The sequence below is a fragment of the Dermacentor andersoni genome, chromosome 5 (genome assembly GCF_023375885.2).
Source record: "Dermacentor andersoni chromosome 5, qqDerAnde1_hic_scaffold, whole genome shotgun sequence".
Classification (NCBI taxonomy): domain Eukaryota; kingdom Metazoa; phylum Arthropoda; class Arachnida; order Ixodida; family Ixodidae; genus Dermacentor; species Dermacentor andersoni.
Window position 1 is genome coordinate 44,849,459 of NC_092818.1, and position 17,026 is coordinate 44,866,484.

At 50.1% G+C, this 17,026-nt stretch overlaps 1 protein-coding gene across 2 annotated transcripts in view; it reads left to right on the top strand.

Annotated features, from left to right (window-relative positions):
• Nucleotides 1–14,271: 14,271 nt before the first annotated feature.
• The window catches only part of LOC126530094 (kinesin-like protein KIF2A), a 62,412-nt gene continuing 59,657 nt past the window's right edge, over nucleotides 14,272–17,026 (top strand). Inside the window, exon 1 of one of the 2 annotated variants that reach the window (XM_072288169.1) lies at nucleotides 14,272–14,489. In XM_072288169.1, coding sequence (XP_072144270.1) covers nucleotides 14,429–14,489 — 61 coding nt within the window. In that variant the 5' untranslated portion in view covers nucleotides 14,272–14,428. The remainder of the gene's footprint in view (nucleotides 14,490–17,026) is intronic. The other variant, XM_050177537.3, reaches the window with a different exon arrangement.

A 17,026-nucleotide genomic window follows, 5' to 3' on the forward strand; every position in this document is an offset into this window, starting at 1 on the left:
GACCTGTGTAAGTAAAAATTTAAAGGAGGTATACGGCATCTCAATTTTGTAAAAGATGTAAATGGCACATATCCCTGTGGGCTGGGGAACCTGTAGGGCCGCGCTACAGGTTCCCCAGCCCACAGGGATATGTGCCATTGAGCTTGGATCCTTTCTGCACTATCACCAGGATTGGCCCTCATGACGTTTTCTGTTGCCCGACGCCGAAAAAAAGTACGGAAAGTTATTGACATACAGCGTTCGCTGTAAACGGCAGCCGAATAAGATATCTCCGAAATTTTCCGTTCTGACTCTGCGCTCTTAACAGCCAAAGAAAGGAAGCACTGTAGTTGCCTGGGTTAAATGCATCGGGCTCCTGAATGGCGATCAGCAAGGTAGCATCATCATCATCATCATCAGCCTGGCTACGCCCACTGCAGGGCAAAGGCCTCTCCCATACTTCTCCAACGACCCCGGTCATGTACTAATTGTGGCCATGTCGTCGCTGCAAACTTCTTAATCTCATCCGCTCACCTAACTTTCTCCTGCCCCCCCCAACGCTTCCGTTCCCTTGGAATCCAGTCCGTAACCCTTAATGACCATCGGTTATCTTTCCTCCTCATTACATGTCCTGCCCATGCCCTTTTCTTTTTCTTGATTTCAACTAAGATGTCATTAACTTGCGTTTGTTCCCTCACCCAATCTGCTCTTTTCTTATCCCTTAACGTTACACCTATCATTCTTCTTTCCATAGCTCGTTGCGTCGTCCTCAATTTAAGTAGAACCCTTTTCGTAAGCCTCCAGGTTTCTGCCCCGTACGTGAGTACTGGTAAGACATAGTCTTATACACTTTTCTCTTGAGGGATAATGGCAACCTGTTGTTCGTGATCTGAGAATGCTGCCAAATGCACTCCAGCCCATTCTTATTCTTCTGATTATTTCCGTCTCATGATCCGGATCCGCCGTCACTACCTGCCCTAAGTAGATGTACTCCCTTACCACTTCCAGTGCCTCGCTGCCTAATATAGATTGCTGGTCTCTTCTGAGACTGTTAAACATTACTTTAGTTTTCTGCAGAATAATTTTTAGACACACCCTTCTGCTTTGCCTCTCCAGGTCAGTGAGCATGCATTGCAGTTGGTCCCCTGAGTTACTAAGGAAGGCAATATCATCAGCGAATGGCAAGTTACTAAGGTATTCTCCATTAATTTTTATCATCAATTCTTCCCAATCCAGGTCTCTGAATACCTCTTGGAAACGCGCTGTGAATAGCATTGGACAGATCGTATATCCCTGTCTGACGCCTTTCTTTATTGGAATTTTGTTGTTTTCTTTATGGAGGACTATGGTGGCTGTGGAGCCACTATAGATATCTTTCAGTATTTTTACATACGGCTCGTCTACAGCTTGATTCCGTAATGCCTCCATGACTGCTGAGGTTTCGACAGAATCAAACGCTTCCTCGTAATCAATGAAAGCTATATATGCGGTTTGGTTATATTCCGCAAATTTCTGTATTACCTGATTGATAGTGTGGATATGGTCTATTGTTGAGTAGCCTTTATGGAATGCTGCCTGGTCCTTTGGTTGACAGAAGTCTAAGGTGTTCCTGATTCTATTTGCAATTACCTTAGTAAATACTTCGTAGGCAACGGACAGTAAGCTCATCGATCGGTCTATAATTTTTCAAGTCTTTGGCGTCCCCTTTCTTATGGATTAGGATTATGTTAGCGTTCTCCCAAGATTCCGGTACGCTCGAGGTCATGAGGCATAGCGTATACAGGGTGGCCAGTTTCTCTGGAACAATCTGCCCACCATCCTTCAACAAATCTGCTGTTACCTGATCCTCCCCAGCTGCCTTCCCCCTTTGCATAGCTCCCAAGGCTTTCTTTACTTCTTCCGGCGTTACCTGTGGGATTTCGAATTCCTCTTGACTATTCTTTCTTCCATCATCGTCGTGGGTGCCACTGGTACTGTATAAATTTCTATAGAACTCATCAGCCACTTGAACTATCTCATCCATATTAGTAATGATATTGCCGGCTTTGTCTCTTAACGCATACATCTGATTCTTGCCAATTCCTAGTTTCTTGTTCACTGCTTTTATGTCTCTTTCGTTCCTGAGAGCATGTTCAATTCTATCCATATTATACTTCCTTATGTCAACTGTCTTACGCTTGTTGATTAACTTCGAAAGTTCTGCCAGTTCTATTTTAGCTGTAGGGTTAGAGGCTTTCATACATTGGCGTTTCTTGATCAGATATTTCGTCTCCTGCGATAGCTTACTGGTATCCTGTCTAACGGAGTGTCACGTGGTCGTGACTTCAAAGAACACAGTAGCAATACTGTGAACGACAAAACTAACTTTTATTGGGCGAACCTGTGCCCACAAAACAGGCTACACTTAAGCACAACGATAGCGGCGAACACGGTCGGCGATCGTCGAAAATCTGATCAGCGGGTCAAGCGCGTCGGCTTTTATACAACAGTCATCGAATGTTCCAGACTAATCCTTCGGACCCGCGTGCCTTCCACAAAGTTCTACACCATTCGCGTCACGCGATGAAATCAGATAACACAAGGTTCGGCGACAACAGACAGCCGGATGGAAGCATCGATAACTTTCCAGAAAATTCGGATACATGCAGGCGCTTCCAGCGCTGTGCGATTACATTTGTTAGGCGGCGAAACATGGTCGCCCGATAAAGATAAGTACACGCGTCAATACCCCCCTCTTAAAAAAGCATCGTCTCGATGCTACAAATATAAGAGAGCAAAACACAAAAGGACACTTATTAAACATAAGTAACAAAACTACGAAAAGAAAGTAAGTCCAAAGGTCAGTTACGCGAAGTCCCAAAGTTCATTATCGCTGGTAGTACGGCTTGAGTCGCACAACGTGGACTATTTCAGGTCGTGAGCGGCGACGCTGTGATAGCGAAATGCCGTCTGGCACGACCTCATAGTCCAGTGCCCCAACACGTCGGATGATCTTGTACGGTCCGAAATAGCGACGCAAAAGCTTCTCGCTCAGTCCTCGTCGGCGTATAGGGGTCCAAACCCAAACACGGTCACCGGGCTGGTACTCGACGAAGCGTCGTCGGAGGTTGTAATGTCGGCTGTCGGTACGCTGCTGGTTCTTGATCCGTAGGCAGGCGAGTTGTCGAGCTTCTTCGGCGCGCTGGAGAAAGGTCGCGACGTCAAGATTCTCTTCGTCCGTGACGTGCGGCAGCATGGCGTCGAGCGTCGTCATCGCGTTCCTGCCGTAAACCAGCTTAAACGGCGTGATCTGTGTTGTTTCTTGCACTGCCGTGTTGTAAGCGAAGGTTACATACGGCAGGACCGCGTCCCACGTCTTGTGCTCGACGTCGACGTACATTGCTAGCATGTCGGCGAGGGTCTTGTTCAGGCGCTCCGCGAGACGATTCGTCTGCGGATGGTAGGCAGTTGTCCTCCTGTGGCTTGTCTGGCTGTACTGCAGAATGGCTTGGGTGAGCTCTGCTGTAAAAGCCGTTCCTCTGTCGGTGATGAGGACATCTGGGGCACCATGTCGCAGCAGGATGTTCTCGACGAAAAATTTCGCCACTTCGGCTGCGCTGCCTTTCGGTAGAGCTTTGGTTTCAGCAAAGCGGGTGAGATAGTCCGTCGCCACGACGATCCACTTATTCCCGGATGTTGACATCAGAAACGGCCCCAACAAATCCATCCCAATCTGCTGGAATGGTCGACGAGGAGGTTCGATCGGCTGTAGTAATCCTGCTGGCCTTGTCGGTGGTGTCTTGCGTCGTGGACAGTCTCGGCATGTCTTGACGTAACGGTCGACGTCGGCGGTCAGACGCGGCCAGTAATACCTTTCCTGTATTCTCGATAGCCTCCGGGAGAATCCGAGGTGCCCAGCGGTTGGATCGTCGTGTAGGGGCGTGCAGTATTTCTGGACGCAGCGCTGATTGCACAACAAGAAGGTAGTTGGCGCGGACTGATGAGAAGTTCTTCTTCACGAGCAGGTTCTTTTGTAGTGTGAACGAAGACAACCCGCGCTTAAATGCCCTAGGGACAACGCCGGTGTTCCCTTGCAAATATTCGACGAGGCCTTTTAGCTCCGGGTCTGCTCGTTGCTGTTTAGTAAAGTCTTCCGCGCTTATTATCCCAAGGAAGGCGTCGTTGTCCTCGTCGTCTTGCGGCGGGGGATCGATTGGGGCGCGTGATAAGCAGTCGGCGTCGGAGTGTTTTCTTCTGGACTTGTATACTACCGTGGCGTCATATTCTTGTAGTCTGAGGCTCCACCTCGCCAGCCGTCCGGAAGGGTCCTTTAAGTTAGCTATCCAACACAACGCGTGGTGGTCGCTGACGACTTTGAATGGCCTGCCATAGAGGTAAGGGCGGAATTTAGCTGTAGCCCAAATGATGGCGAGGCATTCCTTTTCAGTCGTAGAATAATTGCTTTCGTACTTTTGACAGCGACCGGCTAGCATAAGCTATCACCTGTTCGACTCCGTTTTTCCTCTGGACTAGGACGGCACCGAGGCCTAGGCTACTGGCGTCAGTGTGGATTTCGGTATAGGCGTCCTCGTCGAAGTGTGCAAGTACCGGCGGCGACTGCATGCGTCGTTTCAGCTCTTGAAATGCCTTGGCCTGCGGAGTTTCCCACATGAACGTGACATCACATTTGGTTAGATGTGTTAGCGGCTCCGTGATGCGTGAAAAGTCCTTGACAAAGCGCCTATAGTAGGCACACCTGCCAAGGAATCTGCGCACTGCCTTCTTGTCGGTTGGCTGAGGGAACTTTGCGATGGCAGCTGTCTTCTGTGGGTCGGGGCGTACTCCTGATTTGCTGATGACGTGGCCTAGGAACAAAAGCTCATCGTAAGCGAAGCGGCACTTTTCCGGCTTCAAAGTGAGCCCTGATGAATTGATGGCTTCTAATACTGTCGCAAGCCGCCTAAGGTGATCGTCGAAATTTGCGGCGAAGACAACGACGTCATCCAAGTAAACAAGACACGTCTGCCACTTCAATCCTGCTAAAACCGTGTCCATCACTCGCTGGAACGTTGCAGGCGCCGAGCACAGTCCAAATGGCATAACCTTGAACTCATAGAGGCCGTCTGGCGTGATGAAGGCGGTCTTTTCGCGATCCCTTTCGTCGACTTCTATTTGCCAGTAGCCAGACTTGAGGTCCATCGATGAGAAGTATTTAGCATTGCAGAGCCGATCCAATGCGTCGTCTATCCGTGGGAGGGGGTATACGTCTTTCTTCGTGATATTGTTCAGTCGACGATAATCGACGCAGAAACGTAGGGTTCCGTCCTTTTTCTTCACCAAAACAACTGGAGACGCCCACGGGCTTTTCGATGGCTGGATGATGTCGTCGCGCAGCATTTCCTCGACTTGTTGTCTTATAGCTTCGCGTTCTCGCGTCGAAACTCGGGAAGGGCTCTGGCGGAGTGGTCGAGCGCACTCTTCGGTTATTATGCGATGCTTTGCGACTGGTGTTTGTCGAATCCTCGATGACGTCGAAAAGCAGTCTTTGTATCGTCGAAGCAGACTTCTGAGCTGTTGCTGCTTAATCACGGGGAGACTTGGATTTATGTCGAAGTCTGGCTCGGGAACTACGGTCGTCGGGGTTGATACGACAGAATCCGAGAGGACAAACGCATCGCTGGTTTCCTGTATTTCCGCGATAAATGCGATCGTCGTGCCCTTGTTGATGTGCTTGAACTCCTGGCTGAAGTTTGTCAGCAGCACTTTCGTGTTTCCTCCGTGCAGTCGAGCGATCCCTCTTGCGACGCAAATTTCACGGTCGAGTAGTAGGCGTTGGTCGCCTTCGATGACGCCTTCTACGTCAGCGGGTGTTTCGGTGCCGACCGAAATAACGATGCTGCAGCGAGGCGGGATGCTCACTTGATCTTCGAGCACACTCAAGGCGTAGTGACTACGAGGGCTCTCCGACGGTATCGCTTGATCGTCCGACAGCGTTACTGACTGCGACTTCAGGTCGATGATTGCGCCGTGTTGGTTCAGGAAGTCCATGCCGAGAATGACGTCTCGTGAACACTGTTGCAGGATAACGAAGGTGGCAGGGTAAGTCCGGTCATGAATGGTAATTCTTGCCATGCAGATTCCAGTCGGCGTATTGAAGTGTCCTCCAGCGGTCCGAATTTGGGGGCCCTCCCATGCAGTCTTAACCTTCCTCAACTGGGCGGCGATGTGTCCACTCATTACGGAGTAATCGGCCCCTGTGTCGACTAAGGCAGTGACTGCGTGGCCGTCGAGAAGTACGTCGAGGTCGGTGGTTCTTCGTCTGGCGTTGCAGTTGGGTCTTGGCGTCGGATCACGGCTGCGTCGTGTTGAACTGAAGCTGGAACGTCGCGTCGTCAAGCCATCTTTCGTCGGTGTAGTCTTGGCTTCCTGACTTCGTCGGGACGGCGGCGTGTCGTCATTAGGTCGTCGAGATGGTTTCTTTGTCGTCTTCGTCGGCGGCGGAGGATCTTCGTCAGTTCGACGAACAGCAACCGCACCTCCATCGGTTGCTCCTTTTAGTTTTCCGGATATGGGCTCGCAGAGTGGCCCCGGGCTGGGGCGGTGTATGGTCGGCGCTGCGGCGACAGGTAGCGGCCTGGTGACGGCGAACGGGATGGTCGTCGAGGGCTCCACTGAGTAGCGGCGAGGTAGTCGGCGATGTCACGAGGGCGTTCACCTTCCCTCGGGCGCTGTGCGTTGACGGCGAAGCCTCGCAATCCTAGGTCGCGGTATGGGCATCGGCGGTACACATGGCCGGCTTCGCCGCAGTGGTAGCAGAGCGGGCGGTGGTCAGGAGCGCGCCAAATGTCCGTCTTCCTCGCGTAGTTGCGCTGGGCGACGGGTGGTCGTACTGGCGGCGGCGGCGGACGACGGAACTGGGGCGTTGCAGGGCCCTGGCGTGGTCGCGGAGGGGGGCCTTGACGACGTGCGACGGCGGCGTAAGTCATCGCTTCTGGCTGAGGCTGCGGTACTTGTGGTTGCACCTCAGGAACTCCAAGCGATCGATGCAGCTCTTCTTTCACGATGTCGGCGATCGAGGCCACTTGAGGCTGCGACGATGGCAAGACTTTGCGCAGTTCTTCGCGCACAATGGCCCTGATGGTCTCGCACAGATCGTCCGTGGCCAGTGATTGAATTCCGGTGTAGCTTGTTGGCTTGGTGCGGCGGTCGAATTGCCGGTTCCGCAATTCCAGTGTCTTCTCGATGCTCGTCGCCTCACGAAGAAACTCGTCGACGGTCTTCGGTGGGCTTCTTACCATTCCGGCGAAAAGTTCCTCCGTTACGCCTCGCATCAAGAAACGCACTTTTTTCTCTTCGGACATTTACGGGTCGGCGTGCCGGAAAAGACGGGTCATCTCTTCTGTGAAGATGGCGATGGTCTCATTGGGTAGTTGGCCTCGGGTTTCCAGTAGAACTTCGGCCTTTTCTTTTCGGACAACGCTCGTGAACGTCCTCAGGAAGTTACTGCGGAACAGGTCCCATGTTGCTAGGGTGGACTCCCGGTTCTCGAACCAAGTCCTCGCGGCATCTTCCAAGGAGAAGTACACGTGTCGTAGCTTATCCTCAGAGGTCCAGTTATTGAAGGTCGAGATCCTTTCGAAGGTTTCGAGCCAGGTTTCAGGATCCTCTGACGTAGCACCACGGAAGGTAGGGGGCTCCCTGGGTTGTTGAAGTACGATGGGCGACACTGGGGCAGCCATCGTGGTTGTCTTGGCCACAATCTTCTTGGGCTTCTCAGGTAGAAGTCCGTGCTCCGGGGGCAGCTGTTGTAGACGACGGCTTGCTCGATGGTTCAGGACTACGTTGGTGCTCTCTTTGCGGTCCGGGCTTGGATCACGGCTTGTCGGGGGCGTCCGGTACATGGACGAAAAGCACCTCCACCAGATGTCACGGGGTCGTGACTTCAAAGAACACAGTAGCAATACTGTGAACGACAAAACTGACTTTTATTGGGCGAACCTGTGCCCACAGAACAGGCTACACTTAAGCACAACGATAGCGGCGAACACGGTCGGCGATCGTCGAAAATCTGATCAGCGGGTCAAGCGCGCCGGCTTTTATACAGCAGTCATCGAATGTTCCAGACTAATCCTTCGGACCCGCGTGCCTTCCACAAAGTTCTACACCATTCGCGTCACGCGATGAAATCAGATAACACAAGGTTCGGCGACAACAGACAGCCGGATGGAAGCATCGATAACTTTCCAGAAAATTCGGATACATGCAGGCGCATCCAGCGCTGTGCGATTGCATTTGTTAGGCGGCGAAACGTGGTCGCCCGATAAAGATAAGTACACGCGTACTTATCTTTATCGACTTTATTTACCACCGACTTCTATTGCACATCCTTAATGATGCCTACAAGATTGTCGTTCATTGCTTCAACACTAAAGTCTCCTTTCTGAGTTAAAGCCGAATACCTGTACTGTAGCTTGATCTGGAATTCCTCTATTTTCCGTCATACTGCTACCACATTGGTCTGCTTCTTATGTACCAGTTTCTTCCGGTCCCTCTTCAGGTCTAGGCTAATTCGAGTTCCTACCATCCTATGGTCACTGCAGCGCACCTTGCTGAGCACGTCCACATCTTGTATGATGCCAGGGTTAGCGCAGAGTATGAAGTCTATTTCACTTCTAGTCTCGCCGTTCGGGCTCCTCCACGTTCACTTTCAGCTATCCCGCTTGCGGAAGAAGGTATTCATTATCCGTATATTATTCTGTTCCGTAAACTCTACTAATAACTCTCCCCTGCTATTCCTAGTGCCTATGCCGTATTCCCCCACTTCCTTGTCTCCAGCCTGCTTCTTGCCTACCTTGACATTGAAGTCGCCCGTCAGTATAGTGTATTTTGTTTTCACTCTACCCATCGTCGATTCCACATCTTCATAGAAGCTTTCGACTTCCTGATCATCATGACTGGATGCAGGGGCGTAGACCTGTACAACCTTCATTTTGTACCTCTTATTAAGTGTCACAACAAGACCTGTCACCCTCTCGTTGATGCTGTAGAATTCCTGTATGTTACCAGCTATATTCTTATAAATCAGGAATCCGACTCCTAGTTTTCCTAACTTCACTCAGCCCCATTATATCCCATTTGCTTCCCTCTAATTCTTCCAATAGCACTGCTAGACTCGCCTCACTAGATAACGTTCTAGCGTTAAACGTTGCCAGGTTCATATTCCAATGGCGGCCTGTCCGGAGTGTCCAATGCGGGGCGCGTAGTCGCTGCGCCGTAGCCCATTGTCTTACACCCCTTGGCGGGTCGACGGGAACGCTGTCGCGTTCCACTCTTGAAGGCGAAGCAGAGTAACGCATGAGTTGTTTCTTCTACTAGCCGAACCAAATATAGCCAAGCAACAGCAGTTCACCAGGCTAAACAGTGGTTCAACAACTAAAATAAAGGCTAGTATGCTTCGCATCCTGGGCTTAACCTTAGCTAAGCCACAGCCATTTTTTTATAGTATCCAAATTAATGATCCAGCAACGCTTGCCATCGAGTGACAAAACCAGATCTTGAAGGCTATGCTGTTTATTTGGGAGTTGCATGCGTGAAACGTTATTGCGGAGCCAGAGGCATGTTCTGGCCACCATGCCCCAGAACTTCCATTTTAGTTGCCGAATTTTTTTACACGTAGCGGTCAATCTTGGTTTGGCTGGCCACACTGGAGCGAGCAAAGTAGGGGCGCTATTCTGGGGCCGAATCTTATAACGGTTCGGTTGGGGAACCGTTCCTTTAGCCTCACCTGATTGGCCAAAATTTTGATTACGTCACAGGTCGTCAGAGGCAGCGGGGCGGTATCGCAATTTTTGAATACGTCACGCATCTGTCAATCATCTTCAAAGCGAACCGGTCGTAGGAACCGGCGAAGGGGTGGTCCGCTTTGGGTTCCGTTGCTGTGGCTTGGCTGTGGGCTTGCGGCCCTGGCCGCGCGCGCCGGTCGCGCGACCCCGGAGACACGCGGGCGTAGCGCGCGCGTGCGTTGGTTGCTTCGGAGGCTATTACTTGCCTTCGTCGTCTGCTTGGTGTTGCTCTTTTAGTATAAACGACGGTTGGAAGTGCGATACGCGTTCGAAGAAATGACGGATAATGAGTTTCACCGGCCCTGCCCGCTTTCTAAGTAGACCTTTTGCAGGCTACGCTATTAAATGGAGGAGACTCGGGTGCAAGCGTACCAGTGGTCATTCCACGCAGAGGAAAGAATATTGCGCGCTGCGGTTCATCGCCACCGGCCTGCAGCTCCCAGAGGTCGGTCGGACGTGAAGTATTCATTGGAATGACCTAGATCTCTGCTGCCGACACTGTCCACAAAGTTGCCCTCGTACTTACTGTGTTGGCCGGTAGAACGGCTGAGTCAGCTTTCCCGTGACCTCCGCTTCAAAGCCAGTGCCAAGGGGATATTTGCAAGGTGAGATTGAATTCCCCGTGCTATCGCCAGCGTAGATAGCTCGCAGATCGCCGCTCAGCAATCAGAAGGGTTCAAACTAGGCTGTTTCAACGCTTCCTTCGTTCGGCTGATAAAAACTATACAGTCAGGATGGGAAGATATTGAGGATATCTCTTATTTGGCTGCCCTTCTTTTTCTAGTTCGGGAGTGCAACACTTTGTTCCTCAATTTCACGGCACAGTGCGCACCGTCAGCACCACACTCTTGGATTTTACTTCGCGCAGGCAATGCAGGGCCCGCGTATCGTAATGTTTGATTTCAAGTTCCATTGCTTATCACGCGACGCGCCGTGGGGCAGATAGCAGGGATAACGGCAGCGCGGCGGCGAGTGAGTCATCTCCGAGCCGATGATGAAGGGCGAAAAAAGAAGGAAAATTGATATAGTCGGCTGGTAAAGGTATCCCTGAGACCCAGTTCACGGTTTTGTCGCGCTCGCTACTTAAAAGTGCTGGCATTGCGTTCCTGTTGCGTGCATCGTGCGAGCTCCTGGTAGCAGACGACATAGCGTTGCGCTCTGGTATAGCAAGCGTAATGTATTTACGCTTGCTATACCGCCTGTCGGCTGAAAGTGAAAAAGAATGACATTAATAAATCACTTCTGCATTGCGTGAACGCCAGGCGCCACACGTTTATACTTCAGAACTTGGCGTACAGTATTTCATTTATATTTTACATTTATTTAGCAAGCAGAAACATTCTGCAATTCCTCGATTAGCGCGTCATATAATGACGTACACTTCAGAGGTGGCACCCTCTCATTTATTGGTCGCGTCCTCCCCTTCTTCCACCACCGGCTTGGGAGTGGCACATTTAGTGACGCAAGCGGCGAAGCGAACGGTTCGTATTCCGAACCGTTATAAGATTCGGCCCCTGGACACGCATGGCGGCTGCACGGCCGCCATTATCCGCCATGTTTACTCTCTGATTGGCTGTCGAGAGGTTACGTGTTTTGAAATTTGTGCCGGGAGGCGGAAGTATTGCAAAATGCAATTTTGCGTTTTCATCAAGATGACGAAACGTGACGTGGAGCTGCAAATTTTATGGACTAATACATTTTTTTGGTCCTTGGCAGCTATATTGCGATGTTAGTGCTTCAAAAAGAATGTGAGCGGTAGCATGCACAACCAGTGCAATGCATGTGCAATTGCGCGAATATGTGGTGGCGATCCAAGATATGCGCCATGCCAGCTTGCTGATTGGCTGAAGGAATATCTCGTGAGGAGCGTCACAGGAAGGGCTGTTTCGTAAGCGTCATTTTGACGATGCATGACGTTGCGCTGGGCCGCCATTGCTGAGATTTTCCGCCATAAATTTTGCTGCGACGAGCCGCGCGAATTATGCTAATGAGCAGCCATATGCAATGGCAGCCGAGAGGAATGCGTATCGCCACATTTTCCCCGTCGTTTGGCGCCACGAAAATCTTTTGTTGATAACGCGTGCTCATAGTATTTGCGTCGCTCTCGGGTGGTGTTGGTATTTGTGCTTGGGGCCATCATTTTTTGAATGAACGCGTTTATACGAAGTAATATTGGTTGAACATCGCAAGCTTTCGGCAATGTTGTCCACTTTTCTCTGCTGCATTTGTATTGCAATCAAAATTGATGCCTTTTCGCACAATCAAAAGTTATGACAACGGCCTCTTTCTAATTTATAAAAAGAAATGTACGCAAGGCTGCGCCTTGAAGTTTCCTCCCGCGGTGCGAGTAACCAGCTAAGTGAACAAGCGATGGCAGCGCCGGCGCTTGCGTCACGCTAGTGGATATCTCTGGCGCGCGCAACGCTATCGGTGAATTCGGCCGTTTCTCAGCCAGCCGAGTCGGGCTGAGTCACTTGCGTTTCACGATATAGCGATTACGTGGCCTAGAACGTGCGCGCATCACCACTGGTAGGTCGTGTATGTTGTCTCAAGCAAGAAAACAAGCGCGTTGGCGCCAACATGCGATGACTCATTCCAATTTCCGGGGTGTTGCGTTTCGCCTACGACGCGCGGTATAGCCGGCGCGGATGCAACGGACGCCGGGGCTTCGTTCAAAGCGGCGGACATTTTGGCCCGTTCAGCGCTGCCGCAACGCCTCCCCGCCAAGCGCGTCCAGGCATGTTTCAATGCCACGTGTCTTCGTGTGTGCGTGTGTGTGTGTGTGCATGTTGGTGCCCACGCTTGTCAAAGCGCGGCAGCCGGGGAGAGGAGCTCCCCAGCGTGAAGCGAGGAGGTCTGACCGGCGCCGTCCCGGCGGATGCGTCACTACACTCGTCTCAACGTGTCTCTCAGCGTGTCCGTGCCCCGCCGTCACGTGCGCCTCGATCGAGGCGTTCCTTCTTGCCTTCAACTCCGAGAGTATAAAAACAGCTGCCCCCGGACGCCGAGAGAGGCTCCGATTTCTTCTGTCGAGTAACGGGCTCTCCCGTCTCTCCACTTCGGTCGACCTGACCGCCCGCTCTTTTGCGATGCTAGAATAAACAAGTTGTTCTGTTAGCAGTCGACTCATGCTTTGCCAGGACCTTCGGATGCTTCCAGTTGTGCCGCAGGCCGCCAGGCCAACGCTACCCTTGGGGCTTGCGACCCATATGCAACAACTCGTGCCAGCGCTGGGTTTGCAACAGGGGGCACGCATCCTAGCTATTGAAGCAGACGACGGCTTGTACGCAGCAGACGACGGAAGCGAGAAGCGTTTTCGACGGAATAATCATGCGCTTTGAGATAGCTGCTTTATTTTTACTGCGGAGGAAAACTGTTTTGCTTTACCGATAACGCTACATTCAGTGCCTTCATTTCGGTTTCTTAGGCGAAACGTCAAGTTGGCGTCACGTTACGTAAGCAAAACGGGTCCATCAGCGCCATTTTGTTTGCGTCGCGCCTACGTCACGCATCGAAGAAAATGGCGGAATGTCCAGAATAGCCCCCTAGGCCAGAAATCAATGACTGATCGTAAAACTATTTAAGCTAGCTGTCACGGGAAGGACAAGGTAAATACACCTGGTAGCGAAGCTTCCATAGGAGCCTATACGTTCAAAACATGGCGCTTCATCGGCGGTTACTGGGGCTTAGCGGCGTCTGTATGTGGAGGGAACACTTCCGTTACACAACATATCCGTTAAAAACAGAAGTGACGTCATTTTGTTTTCGAAGGCGCGAAATTTGTTTTGTTGGCCTGCCTTTAGAGCTATATATTCAAGTACCCCGCCATTCGACTTGATGAACGTTTCGAGTTTTCAGCACGGAAAGCGATGCAGGAAAAGGCCAGCCGTACGGTTGTCGAAATCGCACCCCTGCACAGAACACACTTTCTTTGGAGGCCGACGAAAGCATTAGGTGCAGAGTGCTGGTCCTATTGTCGGACGCCAAGCCCGTCGGCCAGCTCAGTCGCAGGAAAACAACTAAACAATTATCTGGCGGTCGTAACTCACTACTTTTGACTGAATAGGTTAAGAAGGGACAAAGCTACCCACGTCACCAAATTCAGAGAAACGTCGACAAGCAAAAAAGCAGAACGGGTGAGGGGGGCGGATTTCGACAGGTGAACTTTACGAGCGCGCATTTCTGCACATTTCAGGAGCTGCATCGCATTGCAAGTAATAGCGGCGTAAACGCCCCCTGTAACAATGGGCGCTGGAAACAAATGTATTTACTAATCATAATAAAATTAAATAAAGGTGTAGTTTATTAACTCGTCCCGAATATATAAGATTGATCAGGCATCTTATTTTTGTTTAATGAATGTAACTGCGTCTCGCTTGAATAAAAAAACGCTTTTTTCTTTGCCAATGTTTGTTCCGTCCAAACATAGTCGCGCTTCAATCGCTGCTCCCATAACCACCCTTGCCTGATGTCGGTGACAATTTGTACTGAACCGCTTTTCGCCCGACCTATTTGGATCGACCTTGGGAAGGAGTTCAGTAACACTAGTTTTAAAGCTATCTACTCGTATGTGTTCCTGCTACTGATTTCGGCCTCGATCCAACCCGACTGTTGCATCCACTACCGCAATGGCTGCACAAGTGGGAGGGCTCCGAATTGGTTGCAGCGTCGACATTGAACGAAGTGACGGTGAGGCTTCGCCTTGAGCAGACTTTTTTTTTTTTTTTTAACGTAAGCCTAAAGTGAAGTGAGGAAGCACACGCTTAACCGCAATGAAAGTAACAGGAGAGGCTGACCCTCGTTCTGAGCGATGCTCGTTTTTCTTTTTTTTTATATTGAAGTCAGATGAATGGTCCCACCATGTTCGGAGTGTTTGACTGTTACACTAGGCGCCCGAACTGTTTGTGTGTGTGTACGCGGTCTGCATACGAGAAGTTTGCGTGTCGCTTGACGGTTTACTGCATAGCCGCCCATGGCACCCTTCTTATTTTTCGGTGGCGGGGTTTTGTGCCAACGGTGCGCTTACTAATCAAAACAGAACCCTCCTACAATTATGTCTGCGCGAGCTATCGCGAGACCTTTTCTTGGGTAAAGGCTCTGCAAAACGTACATCCTAGCAATTATTTATTAATATCACGCGAGCGTCGACTGCTCATCGCGTCAGTGGCTTCGTAGCGCAGGGAGGTGACAGAATCGAAAACGGTGTGCTCGGGCGTGCAAAGCAATTTTCATTTCGAAATTAATCTGCCGTTTTGTTCGCTTCAGGAGTTTCCGTCACGGCTACAAGGCCGTGACGGACACGTCCGGCGGTCGACGCTGTCACGATATTTTTAAGATTGCAAGAGTGCGTATACAGCAACGACTTCACTGCGTAATGGATCGGCTGCTCCACGGTGAAACAATGAGTTCGCGTTACGATTAGGAAAAAAAAAATACCTTCTGCAGCAACTCCCTGATGAACCTTGTGACAGAGCGCGTAAGAATTATTTCGAGTCACTCATCTTGCACTCATGAAATGAATGATTGCGTTGCTGAGCTACGCACAGCGTGGCTCCCTGTGTCCAGTATGACTGAATGGGATGCAAGTATTGCTGTGGCTTGCTGCTGTGTCGCAATTGGGCGACCTAATGAGCAGGAATAATCTCATTTGGCGATATGAATGTAATTGTAATTGTTCTGAATTAGGGTTGGGTAATCCACCATGCGTTTTCATTCACCTCCTTATTCTTGATTGAGCTTATTTCAAACTTAATTTTCTTAATAGGGCTTAAGTCATCTTAATTACCTGTAATTATTTTATATTAGCCTTAACCTAACCATAACCAATCAAAATTAGGCTTCATAATCATCAGTACCCTTATTGTTGATGCGGCCTAACTGTTTAACGTTAATTACTCATGATTATTATAAAATTTCACCCCAAACAATCTTCATTATCCTGAATATTCCTAATAACTTAGTCAATAATTGTTACGCTTAAATAATTTGTTTTAATTAATCCGAAATAGGCCTCCTTACTATTCAGCCTGAAGCAGTCCTATTTAGGCTTATTTCAACGTTCCTAAGTTCAGAAGTTCTATTAACCTTAATTACTCCTAATACCCCTTTAGTATTAGCTGTATATGGTCGTATTCATAAATCTCAGTAGTCCCGCGTAGTCATAAGCCATTCTCGTGTATACCTGCGTAGACCGCATGCATACCTAAGCAGCGCATCCTGTCGTACGTTAGCGAGACGGACGGACGGACTGGCAGATTACCGAGGGAAGTAGCCTTAGCATGCTTTCGCTTTAAAAGGTGTCTTGCACGCATTTCAGAAAGCTCCGAGGCAGGCTAGTGTTTCGTCTGCGCTTCCGTGATGTGACGCCGTAACTTAGCGGAATCGAGACCGTGTCGTCGGAAAGCACGGGAGAGCACAACACTGCTGAAATATAAGCGCGACCATCGACGATTGCCCAGGAATGCGACACTTCTTTTCCTGAACCCGTCGCTGCGGCATAATCCACGGTTCTAGAGCACCTGAAAAAGAAAAGTTTAATCTACTGGGCTTGTAAAGGAATTCGCGTCAACACGGGAGTGTGCGATGAGTGATTGCTGATGTAGTCTGCTCACTTCGTCTCAGACCAAGGCCTCTCTTTCGCTCATCAACCTCATACTTAGTCATTTAACCTCGTTCATCTCTTATTCACCATTCAACCTCAACCCTTTTTGTTTAACTCATTTAAATTCTGCCTCTCTGGCGTGGTGCGTTTTCCTTCCTGAATTTTTTTTCTGTTTAACTTCACGCATTGATGCTGAGCTGTTCCATTTGGCATTTGTTTCCTTGTCGATTTCTTCTTTATTCGTCTTGCATTCATTGTGTTGTTCCGGGTTCTGTACATTCGCGTTTTGTTTGATCTCCAACGTATCGCGAAGCCGCATCTCCTCTTTAATGTATTATCTAGGGGTCAGATAGGAGCAGCGTGACCAATGCATTCTTATCACGCTGATGCGACTACGGCTGCGGCCGTTGTCATGATTCCAGTGTAGGCTCCATCAGAAAATACGTCACGGTAATCTGCGTATGATAGCTAAAAACAGGAAACGCTTCTTCTCTTATGGCTGGAGCATGTAATGGCACGGAGCAAAAAAACTTAGTGGCATATACAGTTCAGCTTTGTTTACTCGGTTTCCGCTCAGCTCGATGGCGGTCGTGCCGCGAAGCCTGCTGGTAGCCACGTCTCAATC